The sequence below is a fragment of the Meles meles genome, chromosome 17 (genome assembly GCF_922984935.1).
Source record: "Meles meles chromosome 17, mMelMel3.1 paternal haplotype, whole genome shotgun sequence".
Classification (NCBI taxonomy): Eukaryota; Metazoa; Chordata; class Mammalia; order Carnivora; family Mustelidae; genus Meles; species Meles meles.
The window spans coordinates 28,313,334-28,330,438 of NC_060082.1; the positions used below are offsets into that span (position 1 = coordinate 28,313,334).

At 42.2% G+C, this 17,105-nt stretch overlaps 2 protein-coding genes across 10 annotated transcripts in view; both read right to left on the reverse strand.

The window, feature by feature from the left end:
• PPP1R12B (protein phosphatase 1 regulatory subunit 12B) overlaps positions 1–17,105 on the reverse strand; it is a 229,912-nt gene that overhangs the window by 176,257 nt on the left and 36,550 nt on the right. The gene's annotated exons all lie outside the window — the stretch shown is intronic.
• Positions 10,163–11,944, reverse strand: LOC123928320 (keratin, type II cytoskeletal 8-like). Its single transcript, XM_045983438.1, has one exon. It carries the CDS (start codon positions 11,855–11,857, stop codon positions 10,397–10,399), a length of 1,461 nt encoding a protein of 486 aa, XP_045839394.1. The 5' UTR covers positions 11,858–11,944; the 3' UTR covers positions 10,163–10,396.

Sequence of the window (17,105 nt, forward strand, 5' to 3'; positions counted from 1 at the left end):
TAAGGATGTTGAGATGACAAAGATCATCTTGAATTATCAAAGTGGGCCCCGACTCCAATGACAAGTGTTATTATAAGAGATAGACGGGGTGTCTGGGTGGTATTGCTGGTTAAGTGTTTGACTCTTGGTCTTGGCTTCGGTTGTGATCTCAGGTTGTAGTACTGAGTCCCGCGTGGAGTGTGCTCAAGGATTCTCTCCCTTTCCCTCTGCCCCTCCCCCTGCTCACTCACTCACACACACACCCACTCTCTAAAAACAAATAAATCTTTAAAAAAAAAGAGAAAGAGAGAGGGACAGGGGAAGATTTGAAACAGACCAAAGAGGAGGAGGCAATGTGACCTCAGAGGCAGAGACTGAGCTGATACAGCCACAAGCCAAGGCATACTGATGGTCACCAGAAGTTGAAGAGGCAAAGAACAAACATTCCCCTGCAGCCTACAGGAGTGCGGCCTTAACAACACCTGGGATTCAGGCTTCTAGCCTTCAGGTAATACAACCTAGCCTGTGCAATAATAAATTTCTGTTGTTTTAAGCCACCATATTTCTGGTAATTTGTTATTGAACCCACAGAAAATGCAGCTGGCAAAAAACAGGAAACCAGACCCTGAAGAGTCTGCCACATCCTTATTCCTTGGTACTCATGAAAATCACAGCAGTGAGCCATCCTTTCTTTGCCAGATCTAAAATGGTCAAAACATTAATTATACCACTTTTTAAAAAACAACTACATTTAACAGAAAATTTTGAGGTTTTTTTTTTTTCCTAGTTGTTAGCCCTAATAGCAAATGCCTTGAAAGACCTGCCCATGGTTCTCCCACTAGGTATTTTGCTGGAAGTACTCCGGCTGAGGACTGAAATTGAAACTAGGGTGGCAGGACTGATCGAGGAGTTTGCTGTGAAACCCAGCATTTCAAAGGTCAACGTCCCCCTGCTCGAACGAGGTAGCCTCAGTACAGAACAAGAATGTATGCCAGCAAATTAAATGTGATAAAGGAATCAGTAAATCTGGAAATCTTCACCATCAGCAGATTATCACTACAAGTAGGCTTTAACATATTAGTAGTTAAGATTGGCTGATCCAACATTTGAGTCACTCCTTCCAGGTACTTGTCGCTCTATTCCAATCATGATATAGTAGAACTACTACTCAAGTGAAAATCATAATAGCAGTCTGCTCCAACATGACAGGTGACTCCAGCAACTGTCAGCCCTGGGTGAAAGACTCAACAACCCCACTGGCATAGACAGTTTGGCTCCCAGATGGTGAGAACTATATCTGATTATGTACTCAGTGATCAGACAGGCTCTGGACACTGATTTGTTGTAGCCTTTCGGGAGAGATAGCCAAGAGATACAGCAGAAGCAAAGAATTTTCCATGGAGTGTCACACTGACTAAGATTTTATTCTCAGTAAACTGGCATATTACCTGCAAGACTGTAAACGTTTATAATTTGGGACCAGAAAACACTTTCCTTCAGTTAAGAGCAAGTATCAGACTAAGGGTTGACAATATTTAGATATCAAAAATGCATTCATTCTGGATTCTACTAAGGCCTCCTTTAAATGTCCCAAGCCCAAACCCTTTAAATAATGGTTCCTTCAGTCTTCTCCATTTCCCATGCATTTATCCACTTAAATGAAGAAAAGCCTATTAAATTGTCTTACAGGTATTACTTTGGCAACTTTTGTGCCATACAAGGCTATACACATTTGACCTGCTTGTTGTTAGATCCAGGCAGCTTTTTAGAAAGTTGAGAAGAAGAAAGAATAAAGGGCCCATCTTTTTAAAACCCATGGTTATTCTTCAAACAGAACTTTTACAGTTCCAGTTTCCAAATCTCTGTGTCACAATTCACTGATAATCCTGACTTTGAGGACCAATACATAAGGCCCTAGTAATAATGTAAAAATCCCAAGTATGAATTCCTCTCAGGTCAGAAGACTGTACATAGCTGAGTTACTCGGACACTTGTATAGAAATAAGAAAGCCCTTCTTGAAGTTATTTCCTTACAAACTCTGCACATAAGAGCTGAAGCACACTAATGGGATGATTCATCTTTACAGACTTGAGCAAAAGAGCAGACTTGATTCATCTTTACACACTTGGAAAAAGTGTGTTACAACAAAGATGCAAACTAAGGAAAGAACACGGTAGCTAGCACAATAAGCACTAGGAGTTTTCATGTTACACATGGAGAAACTAGTCCCGAGAAAGTTAAATGACTTACTTAAGGTCACAGATGCAGTTCACCTAAATGTTTCTACCTACCAATTTAGAGGTATCCAAAATAGAGTTCATGGGCCAGTCTCCAGATACCACTTGGCTCATGGAACATTTTTAATACCTGATACTATCTTCCTAAAAATAACTTTGCTTTAGCATATATAGGGTAAACTGATATTAGTCAACTCTCTAATAATTTCATATAAGGAATGTAGCCAATTGGTTGATTTGAGTTGGTCACTCCTGGCTAGACTACATGCAAAACACTCAAGTGCTTTGGTTACCACTCTGTTTATTAGCGTGAGTCTGGATTAGAAACCTCCCTCATATCTTGGCTACCTGTCTTAACCACAGCCCCCCAAAGGTCTACTCTGCTGCCAACTTGGCATGTAGAGTAAATTGCTGTCCCAGGGAGAGGGATTTTTCTATTTAACTCCAGATCACTCCGTGCCCATAAACAAGTGTTTCATAAGCCGCAAGAGTACGGCCTGAAAGCTACGGCACGGGCAAGGATCCATGGCTGTCAAGTAAGCCTTGTGAAAAGAAGGAAGGCAATTCTGGGATCTGAGTTGGGTAAGGAGTAAAAGCCACAAAAAATTACAGGGAGACTGAATTCTCAGAAAATATAAATCAGTACAGCAAATTTTATCCCTAAAAGGAGATAAACAAGAGGTTACTCTTTTCCCAGCACATTTTCATCAAGAGTTTTACATGGGCAAAGCTAGTCATGTCTTAGACCATACCACTTACTGCATGTCTCCCCACATGTAGGGTCCTCTGTGGTAGAGAATACTAAAGAAAGCACCCCCACCCAGAACAGTGTACTGGTTAAGAGTACAGACTATGGAATAAGACTGCATGAGCTCAAATCCCAGGTCTACTAAACTTTGTGTTCTTAAAACAAGTTATTCTGTATGTTCCAATGTCTTCACCTATAAAATTATCACACCAATTACGGTTCCTACTTCATAGGGTTACAAGTGAGCTACCGTACATAAAAATACTGAATGTCCAGCATATAGTTAAATGCCACATGTTGACTGCTGCTAGTATTATTATTACTACTGTTGCTTCCCCCTCCCTCATCTCTAAGAGTTAGCAAGAAAACTCCTTTCCACACCAGAAAGGGCAAAAAAATATATACACTTAAACATAAATATAGCATAAACTCTCTGTAAGTTCTAGTAGATGCCAACAGACCACAGTCAGGTTCTATGAACAAGAGAAGGAAGTAAATTAGAAGGATCAGAGGAAAGGGAAGACAATAAGCCAGGAGTTGACGAATGACTTTCCTTCAGCTGGCAAAGGAAGTTCAGGGGCTGCATGCTGGGCTTTGCCATAACCAAAACTCATTTGAGTCCCTGGCTACAGAGGGGTCCATCAAGTCTATTGTTAGAACAGGCAGAAAATCTGAGAACACAGATTTAAGTTCCGGATCTGACACTGACTCACGTTACCAAAGAACAGGTTAAGAATTTATCTTAGTAATACATTCCTTGACTGTAAAGTGCCTTTCCACTTATTCATGTCACAAACATTTACTGAGGCCTATACTCTGCCAGACATGATCCTAAGGGGGAGATGCAGGAATCAAAAATGAATAAGACTTTACTGTTTAGTGGTAGAAAGAGATATGCAAATGATACACGCAACAGAAATTATACTCTAATATAAAATGCGTGATATGTATAAAGTATTATAATACAGAGTAAGAAGTCACTAACTTTGTCTGGGGTAACAGGGAACACTTCACAGAATGGATATTACTCTCCTGAGTTATAAAGAAGGAGTTAGCCAGTTTAAAAAGCAGGGATGAAAATAGAAATAAAAATAAAAATAAAATAAAAATAAAATGAAATGCAGGGATGAAGAACATGAGAGGCAAAGAGAACAATAATACAAAGGTCTGGAGAAAAGAAAAAAAAGGAAGTCTTTTGGAATGGTGAGAGGTTTGGCATGTTTGTACTCAGATGGTGGGGCACACATGAAAATCTGAACACGGCTTCATTTGCCATACTGAAGAATCAGAATTTTACCCTACGTTAATGGGCAATGGAAGGAAAAGAGGCTGGTAGGATAGGTTGGCAGCAATAAAGGTCCATGTATCTCATGATAAAGAGTTTAACCTTTATCCTTAAACCAGGGAGTGATATTATCAGAATTGTATCTTCAGAACGGTAACTGTAGTGGGAATATGAAGATTGAACTGCTGCCAGGAAAAATTCACAACAGAGAGACAACCACTGAGAAATAATCAAGGCTAGAGAGGATGAGGTCTTGAAGTAAGATTCTGGCAGTGGAGACGTGAAGGAGAAGGATTTGAGAAGCATCCCCGGGGTAGAACGGATAGCACAGCTGATCAGAATGCCCACGGTGAAAGAGGCTAACACAGAGACTGTTAGGAGCTTAGGACTCTGGGTAGACTGGGACACCATGTAGCCAGAACAGGGAATATAAGGAAGTCTTAGAAGTCTTTTCTGTTGCTGATTCCCACCTAGTGCTAATTTCTGTGACTTATATCCAGGAACTACCTCTGAGCAGCAAAATAGCATGTACTACTCGCTGCCCTTTCCCTATTAAATAATCCTAAAGTGAGCCCAGGGAAATTGATGCCAACCAGCCCAATCTCACAGCTGTTCCCAGTCCCATAGCAAAGCCCTGGTTGGGTCAGTGTCATGAATACGGCGGCCTGGCCCTGGCAAAGCATTATTGTACAACAGCCCACAGAACAGGGGAACCGAGGTTATGGCAGAAGGTCTCCGTTACAGCTGAGATCTCTTCAAAGTCACATGCTAGCGGTAACAATGGTGACTTTACAACTCAAATGGACACCTCCAACTTTTCCTCTAAAATTAAAATCTTCGGGACAGAAAAAGTTGGTAAATTAAAAGCATTTTGTTTGGCCCATGTGACATTTTAAAAATAAAGATTTTTCACATTAAAAAATTCTACATTCGAGATTTTTTAAAAAAATTAGAATATCTGGCAATGCAAAGGAACAATTAGCCCGAGTTGAATGGCAGCTGCCTTCTCTAGGCAGAGAATGATACCTGGTGGCCCACGCCCCACCATTCTCTACTGTCTTATACTTTGCCTATTTTATTAAGTTACACTACCTGCCTATCCTTTTTAGACATTTCCCCCAAATATTTTATTATGAAAATATTCAGACATAGAAAAGTTTAAAAATTTTCACAGTGAATATCCATTTACCTTCACATGACCTGTAGTCCTCCATTAACACGGCACTGCACTTACTCTATCACATGCCCATGCCTTCACTCATTCACTTCATTTCAGACATTCATAATAATTTCCCCAAACATGTCACATGCACATTTTTAGCAAAAGTTCAGGGGTGCCTGGGTGGCTCAGTGGTTTAAGCCTCTGCCTTTGGCTCAGGTCATGATCTCGGGGTCCTGGGATAGAGCCCTGCATGGAGCTCTCTGCTCAGTGCGGAGCCTGCTTCCTGCCCCCCATCTCTGCCTGCCTCTCTAACTATTTGTGATCTCTGTCTGCCACATAAATAAATAAAATCTTTAAAAAAGAAGAGTTCAAAACTTGTTTAGAGTATTATTTTTCTTTTGAAGTTAAATTTACACATAGTGAAAAGCACAGATCTTCAGTACACATTTACTGAGTTTTGACAAATGTATACACTTGTAATCCATCACTTTAGGCATTTCAGCATCCCTGAGGTGTCTGACCCCTGGGACAGAGAAATGTTTTCCTACATTGCTCTGACCTCGGTACTGCCAGTGGCTAAGAAAAGGCTGACTATCAATGGAAATGTAGTTGACCTCTCTTAAGGTACAATCTTGTTTCTGATGGGCCTTAACAGACCAAATCTGGGTATAATCAATTTTGCTGATAATACGAATTTACCATTTGGGCTGAAAGAGCAGACCGCAGTGGTTAAGGCTTTGGAAATCGGAATGACTTGTTTTTTCCTGAAAGCATCAAGCTTAATAATATAAGAAATGTGGCTTATAGTTCAATCCTCAGACTGCTATGTCCTAGAGGTAGGAGAGTGCAATGAATAATAAAAAGCAATAGGTAACACAAACACCCCTTGCAGTCACATATAAGAGTTAGACTTCACTCTCCCTGACTAGCTTGGTGGTAGTACCGAGATAACCACGGAAATTCCTTTACTTAAGAGGCAGCATTCCTAAGCTCAGAAAAGATCAGGTATAGCAAAAAAGTAGAAATCTCATGCTCCAAAGGCAGAATAATGGACAAGGGAAAACCTAAAAAAAAAAGATTCAAAATTTACTGTTAAATCAAAGACTTTCCACAAAGCCCACCAATGCAATGGCATGCATGCTTCATGGAAATGAAAATGAGAAATGCCCCGTCTCCTTTGTGAGTGCTTACTTATCTGAAATCAGATACAAGCCTCCTGGAGCACTTCACTGGTAGTGTGCTCCCAATAGGTTGAACCTTGCCAAGACAGAGAATCTCAGACACTGTTGCAGAGGTGCTGAAGGTTAAGGAAAGAGTGTTGTTACCTTGCTCTTTCAATCTATCCCAACTGTCTGGTTTATGGAGTGGCCCTGAGCCCAAGCTCTGAGCAACTGTGTATCTAAGACAGAGGTAGAAGGCAAATTTTAGAACACAGTGCAGGATATTACAAGACACTGTATAGGAAAAAGAGTCCAACTTCAATGTCACAGCCCATCCCAATCTTCCCACAATTAGGTTTCCTAGCTGTAAGGCAGAAAGCACCAAACTTAACCTTCCTTTCATTTCAGGGCTGATGTGAGGACACATAAGATAACAAATATGAAAACAGATTTTTTTTTTTTTAAGATTTTATTTATTCATTTGACAGACAGAGATCACAAGTAGGCAGAGAAGCAGGCAGAGAGAGAGGAAGGGAAGCAGGCTCCCTGCTGAGCAGATGCGGGGCTTGATCCTGAAAACAGATTTTTAAAAAGATAAGTAGCGGGGCGCCTGGGTGGCTCAGTGGGTTAAAGCCTCTGCCTTCGGCTTAGGTCATGATCCCAGAGTCCTGGGATTGAGCCCCGCACTGGGCTCTCTGCTTAGCAGGGAGCCTGCTTCCCCCTCTCTCTCTGCCTGCCTGTCTGCCTACCTGAATCTCTGTCTGCCAAACAAATAAAATCTTTAAAAAAAAAAAAAAAAGATAAGTAGTACATAAAGCCAACTATTGCTATTAACACACACTCTGTGTTATTTTAGCAGACAAAATATACAATGAGGCAATCTAGTGAATTGTTTTAGAGCAAGGGTCAGCAAACTTCCTCTGTAAAGAGTCAGACCATAAGTATTTTAGGCTTTGCAAATCATATAGTCTCTTGCAGATCCTCAACTCTGCCAATTGCAGTGTGAAAGCAGCCATCACAATCCTAAACCAATGAGTGTAGCTGTGTTTCAAGAAAATTTTATGGATACTGAAATTTTAACTGCATATATGTCTCACATGTCACAAAATATTATTCTTTTGCTTTTTGCAACTAATTAAAAATGCAAAAACCATTTTTAGCTTGTAGGCTGTACAAAACCAAGCAGTGTGCTGGATCTGGCCTGTGGGCTATAGTTTGCTGACACCCAATTTAGAGCCCTGGCTAAAAAATTTGAGTTCAAATGCTAGCTGTGAAATTGAATGGCTATAAGATCTTGGTAAGTTACTTAATTTCTCTCTGCCTCAGTTACCCCATCTTTAAAATGGGAATAACAATTAATAGTTTTCTTAGAGTGTCTTGTAAGGACTACATGACTTACTATGTGTACATGTTAAGTATGTGACTGGCACAATGTGACTGCTCATACATATTGCTACTCGCTGTCACAGACCATTCCCGTAACAATTCTCCAAATGTACCACACTTTAATATGCCTCTGAACATTTATACATGCCATCTCCTAAGCCTAAAATATACTTCTCTGCTTGGAGCTTCTCTGTGGTGTCAGCTGACTCAGACGAAAAGCCTGCCTTGACTGTCCTTCCCACCCTAGCAGAGTTAGTCACCACCACCTGTGTTCCTGAGGGCCTATTATAGTACATTGCATTCTACTGTCCTTATCTTTGTCAACTTACCAACCATACTATGAACTCTTTCTATGCAGACTATGAATTACTAATTGTATCCCTAGGGCCCAGAATAGTGCTAAACAAAGAGAAAGCATTCAATATTTATTTGCTTAATGGTATTATTAACAATACAGAACAGAACCTAACATATTAAGTGTAACTAGGATAGAAATATCTCCTAGGTATATGACAAACTTATGACTATAACTAAGTATGAAAATAATTTCAAATATCCTATTTTTAGCATAATCAATCAGGTTACTATTCATTCCTGTGCATACCCAGTGAGCAACCAGTTCGTCCTGGCACTGTTAGCTGGTAGCAGACATTTCAGAATCCACACAATGAAAATCACAATACTAGCTTTTAGTGATACAAAAATCCACCTCCCACCTCAATGAATACAAAATAATCTGCGTCTGGTAGTGGGTGAAGGAGGGAACTAAACAGTGAAATTTGAAATTTCCACCAACATAACACTGCACATGGCAAGAAGTATGAATAGGAGCCCTTTTCTGATCCTGCCCTTAAATTCTGAAGGAAATAGTCAATGATCAAAAGGCTTCACCAAGGCCACTGAAAGAGGTATGTTTTCTCAGCCGGTTAGGATCCTCACGGAAACAGAGTTACTGGGGCAACCCAAGGCACCACCCTTCCCACTCTCAGCCTGCCAGGGGTGTTCTGGCTCTCTGTTTAGACCTCTGCCAGGCAAGCTATGATCCTGTGCCCAGTTGATTCTGCGCCAGACACAACATTCCCTCTGACAGAAGACTCCTTGTGTCTGGTAATATTGGGCTAAGCAGTATACCTGGCACACAACCTCTTAAAAATCAAAGCTATTTGGAAGAACAGGTTAGAAGGGGAAGGGACTTCAAAGTAACGAGTGAACATTTCCTGAAAGGTAGTCATCAGAATCAGTCAAATGCTATAACAACCAGGAAGAGGGTCCAGTGAGGACTGAGATCACAGCCTACCAAGTAACACTAACATGACATCACATGAATTAGAAACTTGTAAAATCCCAGCTGGTTGCTGTGGAAATGACATCATAATGGGTCTTCCCTTAGGTTTCTGTTTTTGCTTTTTGGGATGGGGTATGTGTGTGTGTGTTACACTGGCTGAGAAGTCTCAGCTTCTCCAGGAGTCTCTTTCCCTTTTCTGGGTCATGAGATCACACACTATGACAATCTGCCAAATTTAAGGAACAGAAAATTCAACATATAAATGATATTTGTATTAGGGAGATGTTGAATTTTTGTCTTTATGATTGTAGTTATTCTATTACTATCATCCACATCCTCACCATTATCATTTCCTTCAGTGCCTAGAAACGACTTCATGTATAGCATCTGAACACTGCTGAATCTGGACACTCTCATGATTGCTAATTCATTACATAATTCTAGATATGAAATGAAATCTTGCCAGTTGCGACGACGTGGATGGAACTAGAGGGTAGCATGAAATAAGTCAATCGGAGAAAGACAACTATCATATGATCTCCCTGATAATGAGGAAGTGGAGATGCAACATGGGGGGTTAGGGGGATAGGAGAAGAATAAATGAAACAAGATGGGATTGGGAGGGAGACAAACCATAAGTGACTCTTAATCTCACAAAACAAACTGAGGGTTGCTGGGGGGAGGGGGGGTTGGGAGAGGGGGAGTGGGGTTATAGACATTGGGGAGGGTATGTGCTATGGTGAGTGCTGTGAAGTGTGTAAACCTGGCGATTCACAGACCTGTACCCCTGGGGATAAAAATACATTATATGTTTATGAAAAAATAAAAAACAAATAAAAAATTTTAAAAAAAGAAAAAAATAATTCTAGATACATCATGTCAACAACTTTTTTTTTTTTTTTTTTTTTTTTTTTGGGCAGAGCCGGCTGAGGCTTTATTTGGGACAAGACACTCGAATTGGCTTTTAGTTGGAGGCATGGACAAGAGGGGGTACCCAGGGCAGCAGACTCCCCCCAGGGGCAGGCTGAGGATTGGGGCTGAGTGAGTCTCAGGTGGGTCTCCTGTTCCCAATGCTCCCCTGCACAGCTTCTTCCCCCAAAGGCTCTACGGCAGCCACGAGGGCGGGGAGGCTAGGCGGGACCACGGTGGTTGTTCACTTGGACAGGACATCAGACGACTCAGACACCAGCTTCCCGTCACGGGTCTCAATCTTCTTCACCACCACAGCCTTGGAGGAGCTGCCTCGGCTGAAGGACGCAGAGGGGCCAAAGCTGGACTGGAAGGAGCTCAGGCCGTAGTTGAGGCCAGGGCTTGGGAGGCTCCCATAGGTAGAGCTCAGGCCACCGCTGGTGGTCTTAGTATGGATACTCATGTTCTGCATCCCAGACTCCAGCCGGCTCTCCTCGCCCTCCAGCAGCTTGCGGTAAGTGGCGATCTCAATGTCTAGGGCCAACTTGACGTTCATGAGCTCCTGGTACTCGCGCAGCTGCCGGGCCATGTCCTGCTTGGCTCTCTGCAGGGCGGCCTCCAGCTCGGCCAGCTTGCCATTGGCATCCTTAATGGCCAGCTCCCCGCGCTGCTCAGCATCGGCAATGGCAGCCTCCAAGGAAGCCCTCTGGTTTTTGAGGGCCTCAATCTCAGCCTGGAGTCGGCTGATGCTCCGGTTCATCTCAGAAATCTCCGTCTTCGTGCGACGGAGGTCATCTCCATGCTTCCCAGCCAATGTCTGCAGCTCCTCGTACTTGATCTGGTACATGGTCTCAGCCTCAGCCCGGCTACGGTTGGCGATCTCCTCGTACTGGGCCTTGACCTCGGCGATGATGCTGTCCAGGTCCAGGGAGCGGCTGTTGTCCATGGATAGGACCACAGACGTGTCCGAGATCTGGGACTGCAGCTCACGTATCTCCTCTTCATACAGCTGCCTTAAGAAGTTGATCTCATCGGTCAGCCCTTCCAGGCGGGACTCGAGTTCTACCTTGTTCATGTAAGCTTCGTTCACATCCTTCTTGATGAGGACAAATTCATTCTCCATGTCTGCACGCTCTTTGATCTCCTCCTCATATTTATTCTTGAAGTCCTCCACCAGCCCCTGCATGTTGCCGAGCTCCACCTCCAGCTTCAGCTTCTCCTGGCCCAGGGTGTCCAGCTGCCGCCGGAGGTTGCTGATGTAGCTCTCGAACATGTTGTCTATGTTGCTCCGCGTGGTCTTCTGCTGCTGTAGGAGGCTCCACTTGGTCTCCAGAACTTTGTTCTGCTGCTCCAGGTGCCTCACCTTGTCGATGAAGGAGGCAAATCTATTGTTGAGAGTCTTGATCTGCTCCTTCTCCTGGGTGCGCACAGCTTGGATGTTGGGATCCACTTCCAGCTTAAGGGGGCTCAGCAGGCTCTGGTTCACTGAGACAGCCGTGATGCCCCCCATACCCCCGGCCCCGCCGCTGTAGCCCCCGACCACACTCATGCTGCTGTTCAGGCCACCCCGGAAGCTGCCGCCCACCCGGGAGAAGGCGGACGAGCTGATGCGGGAGCCAGGCCCGCTGGTGTAGGAGCGGCTGCTGAAGGCCCGGGGGCCGGAGGTGGACACCTTGTAGGACTTCTGAGTCACCCTGACGGACATGGTGGAGGCCGAAGTGGAGGCTGGAGCGGAGGCGAGTAGGCTGAACCTGACGGAGGTTCTAGAAGGAGACAAGAAGCTGCTTCTAGGTAGCTCAACAACTTTTTTATTCCAATATTATAACAAAGCTGAGCAGTAGGATTAAGTTTCATTTTATTTTAATGTCAGATTAATCTCAATGAAATAATAAAATATAAGTAAATTATAATGCTATTCTTTCTTCCATACTCAAATTTTAAATACATACCCATGGGTCTTCCCTAAAGTTCTCCAAGGAAGGGAAAGATTGTGAATAATGATAATATCTCAATAGCACTCAATATTTTTTGAGGACTATTTGAAGCTGGGCAAGTGAACAAGATATGGAAAGAGAGTGGAGTGAGAAGACCTAGTACCAATATCCGAAAATTTTTAACACTTAAAAACCATGTAGGGAAGAATGTGCAAACAAGGAGGTGCAACAAGAGAAGAAGGGGGAAAAAAAAAAAAAAGAGAAGAAGGGGGAAGGGCAAGAAAAATTTATCATGAAAGTCTTAGGATAAAAAGGTGAAAGAGAAGGAGAGAGTAGTTTATGTTGCTGAGCGTCAAGTAAGATGAAGAATGGAAATGTCAGAGTTAGCAATCTGAAGGTCACTGATGACCTTAACAAGAAGTGTTTCAATGCAGCAATGAGACAAAGTTCAGACAGGAAGGGAATAAAGGGTGAGAGGAAAGGAAAGCATGGGTAAGTCTTGAAAAAATATGGTTAAGAAAGGGAGGAAAAAGGCAGGGTGATAACTAGAGGTCAAGGTGGCGTCCTGGGGACTTTGTTATTCTAAGACGGAAGAGATGTGAGCGTGTTTAATGACACTTGGTAGAGTCCAAAGAAACAGAAAAGCTTGCAGAGAGAAACTGAACGGTGTTTGGTTGGAGAAGAAGGGTTCCAAAACAAAAATGGAAGGTTTAGCATTAGATGGGAAGAACACCTCTGCCACTGCACCAGGAGGGAAGGAAAAAAGTGTGTTTGAACTAAGGCAGAGTGGTTTATAGGTGAAAACCTTAAAGAAATTCTAATTTCTCTGTTTTCTATCTTATCTGTGAAGTAGTAATAACAATCATACTACTAATGAAAGTGGTGGTAGGAGTAATAATAGTGTTTATTATATTGAATATTAAATATTTAATAAAGACATTAATTATATAACTGACAGACTATATTTATAGAATTATTAGAATGGTGGTTATTATTAACCAGCTAATAATGTTGAGTACTATGGGTTAAGCACTGTCTTATACATTAATTTAATGCTCCTAGCAAACTTTGAAGAAAGTTTCACTTTTAAAAGGATGGGGCACCTAGTTGGCTCAGTCAGTTAGGTGTCTGTCTTTGGCTCAGGTCATGATCCCAGGGTCCTGGGATCTAGCCCTGCATCAATCCGCTCCCCCTGCTTGTGCTCTCTCTCTCTCTCTCTGTCAAATAAATAAACAAAATCTTTTTAAAAAATAAATAAACAAAAGGTTAGATAGCTTGTCCCAGGTCCCATGGCTAAAAACTAAGCCAGCATTCAAACCCAATCATTCTGGCTCCAGAGCCTACACTATGAACTACTTTATTATACCAACTCTTCAATTTAGACCCTGAGGGTCACCAGACTTTTAACAAGTCTCATGTTAAATAAAGAGCTTTTGGGGCACCTGGGTGGCTCAGTGGGTTAAAGCCTCTGCCTTCGGCTCGGGTCATGATCCCAGGGTCCTGGGATCGAGCCCCACGTCGGGCTCTCTGCTCCGCGGGGAGCCTTCTTCCTCCTCTCTCTCTGCCTGCCTCTCTGCCTAGTTGTGATTTCTCTCTGTCGAATAAATAAAATAAAAAAAAAAAAAAAGAGCTTTTTGGGGCGCCTGGGTGGCTCAGTGGATTAAGCCGCTGCCTTCAGCTCAGGTCATGATCTCAGGGTCCTGGGATCGAGTCCCGCATCGGGCTCTCTGCTTGGCAGCGAGCCTGCTTCCCTCTCTTTCTCTCTGCCTGCCTCTCTGTCTACTTGTGGTCTCTCTTTGTCAAATAAATAAATAAATAAATAAAATCTTTAAAAAAAAATAAAAATAAAGAGCTTTTTTTTGGTGCAGTGATGGAGATCAGAGATTCTGTGGAGCGGTAGGAGGTAATATCATCTGCTGACAAACAGGAGGAAATAGGGTGGTCAGAAGGGTGAGAGAGTAAAGAAGTGGAGAATGAGGGGCACGTGGGTGGCTCAGTGGGTTAAGCCTCTGTCTTTGGCTCAGGTCATGATCTCAGGGTCCGGGGATGGAGTCGGGCTCTCTACTCAGTGGGGGGCCTGCTTTCCCCTCTCTCTCTGCCTGCCTCTCTGCCTACCTGTGATCTCTCTCTCTCTGTCAAATAAATAAATAAAATCTTTAAAAAAAAAAAAAGAAGTGGAGAATGATCTTTTCGGGGAAAGAAGTAGTGAGTTGAGATATAATGGAGTTTCCAGACAATGGGAAGATCTATTTAAACTTGGTGACCATAAATTTGGTAAGAAAATTTGTGATTTTTTGAGTCACTTAGGTGTAACCACAGAGAAATCAGAATTGGATTCATCAAAGGTTGGGACTCTGTCGGATAAGTTCAAAAATTTCAGTGAGATAAAGAAGCTTAGGGGTTTAATTTAGTAATAAGGAAAGTGTGCACACAGAATCTAAGCAAGATAATAAGGCAGGGGGTGCTTGGGTGATGCAGTGAGTTGAGCATCAGACTCTTGATTTTGGCTCAGGTCATGATCTCAGGGTAATAGGACTGAGCCCAGGTGGGCTCCCTGTTCAGCATGGAGCCTGGCTGACAGTCTCTCCCTCTGCATTCCCCCACATCCCGCCCATGCTCTCACACTCGCTTGCTCTCTCTCTCTCTCTAAAATAAATAAACAAAGGGTGCCTGGGTGGCTCAGTCAGTTAAACATCTGACTCTTGGTTTCGGCTCAGGTCACGAGATCCAGCCCCTTATGAGGCTCTGAGCTCAGCATGGAGTCTGCTTGAGACTCTTTCTCTCCTGCCCAGCCCTCTGCTCGTGCTCTCTCTAAATAAATAAGTAGAACTAATTAAAAATAAAAAAAATATATCTTAATAAAAAAGATAGTAATGGAAGCTGATAAATTAGGAAGAAAGGAGACAGGGAGAAGAACTAGAGGTCCCAATAAGAATTACATGTTACTTTCAAAAAGGCAGAAGCAGCTCTAGATGAAAACTATCAGAGATGTAACTGTGGAAGTGGGTGACAGAGCAAGACGGAGGGATGAGTCCTCCAAAAGGAGGAAGCTAAGAAACTAAGAGGCCAAAGCACTGGATGCTCCGATAGTAATGAGACCAGGAAGGTTGTGAGTTGTCTTTGAAGAATAAGAAAGAAGGTGGCCTAGCCAAATGGCATGCAAATCAAAGAAGCAGAAGGTATTTTATTTTTATAAGTGGGTATGGAAAGTAATGCTCAAGAAGTAATAATGGGGAACAACATGGATATTAATCCTACTTCCTGACACTGAGTTACATGAGATGTATGAGAATAAAACCACTCAAGAGGGCTTAAGTCTATGATTGTATCTGAACTAATGCTCTGGGGTTCCTAGCTGCGTGCCTCCCCCGCCAAGGCTCTATCCACTACCAGGTTATACTATAGCTTTTTTCTTCAAAATGATTTAAGTAATTGTTTTAAGTAACACAAGAGTATATTTTTACTGTAAGATATAAAAAATTGAAAAGCAGCTATATACAGTTTGGTATATATCCTTCTAAAATGTTTTCAAAACTCAGACACTTTATGAGACTGACGCGCTACCTACTGCGCTAACGAGGCACCTAAAACTCAGACACTTTATGACATTTTTATGTATTATTTAGAATTTGTAAAACCATAGAGATATATTATATGTATTATCTGTGCATTTTTCTTTCTATTCACAAATTTTTATAGACTTCCCATGTTAGTGGAGGTCTATGAAGTTTACCTTTTGTTCATAACTGTAAAAGATTTCCATACTATGGACATATAATTTATTTAACCATTCATTCTCTTGTTTATATAAACTTAGAGGTTTTCTTTCTAATTTTTTATTAATATGAACAATGAATTAAAGAATATTTCTGGGGGCACCTGGGTGGTTCAGTCGGTTAAGCATCTGCCTTTGGCTCAGGTCATGATCCCAGGGTCCTGGGATCAAGCCCTGCATCAGACTCCCTGCTTAGCAGGGAGCCTGCTTCTCCCTCTCCTCACTACTGCTCCCCCTGTTTGTCATCTCTTGCTCTGTCAAATAAATAAATACAACCTTAAAAAAAAAAGAATATTTCTGTACAAACATCCTTCCGTACATGTTCTCATATAAGAAAGAAATACAGGGGCGCCTGGGTGGCTCAGTGGTTTAAGCCTCTGCCTTCAGCTCAGGTCATGATCCCAGGGTCCTGGGATTGAGCCCCACATCAGGCTCTCTGTTCAGCAGGGGGCCTGCTCCCCCCCACCCCCCCACCCCCGCTTCTCTGCCTACTTGTGATCTCTCTGTCAAAGAAAGAAAGAAAGACAGACAGACAGACAGACAGACAACTTGGGGTCACATAATTTGCATTTGTTTTTATAAATTCTTTCAAACTACCTTCTGCAAAGGATTTACCCATTTACAAGACAGTGTTTAATAAAAGAGTGCCCAGTTCCTCAATTCCATACCAATATCCACATTTGACAGAATGATTATAAAATTTCTATTAAAGTACTGAACAAAAAGGATCAGTTTCAATTTGCATTTTGCTCATTAATAATAAATTGGGCAGTTTCTCACTTCTTTTTTATTTTAACAGATTTATTAAGAGAAAATTCACATACCATACAATTTACCCATTTAAAGTATGTAATTCAATGGTATGCTCACTTTTCTGTGTGTGTGTGTGTTTTGTTTTGTTTTTGTTTTTATTTTTTAGTATAGCCAGAGATAAGTGAATCAAACTACTGCCACAGTCAATTTTTAGAAAACTCGATCACCTCAAATTTACTATTCGGTATTACCCTATTATCAGGTTAAATTTCTAGTGTATCTAGAAAGCAGTCCTCTCAACCAGCAGAATCTGACCTAGATGACCACAATAGTCAAATCCAACGGGATAGGTAGAAAGGCATTGATATTTAGAGTTGGTTTTTTTTTTTTAAGATTTTATTTATTTATTTGACAGAGAGAGATCACAAGTAGGCAGAGAGGCAGGCAGAGAGAGAGGAAGGGAAGCAGGCTCCCTGCTGAGCAGAGAGCCT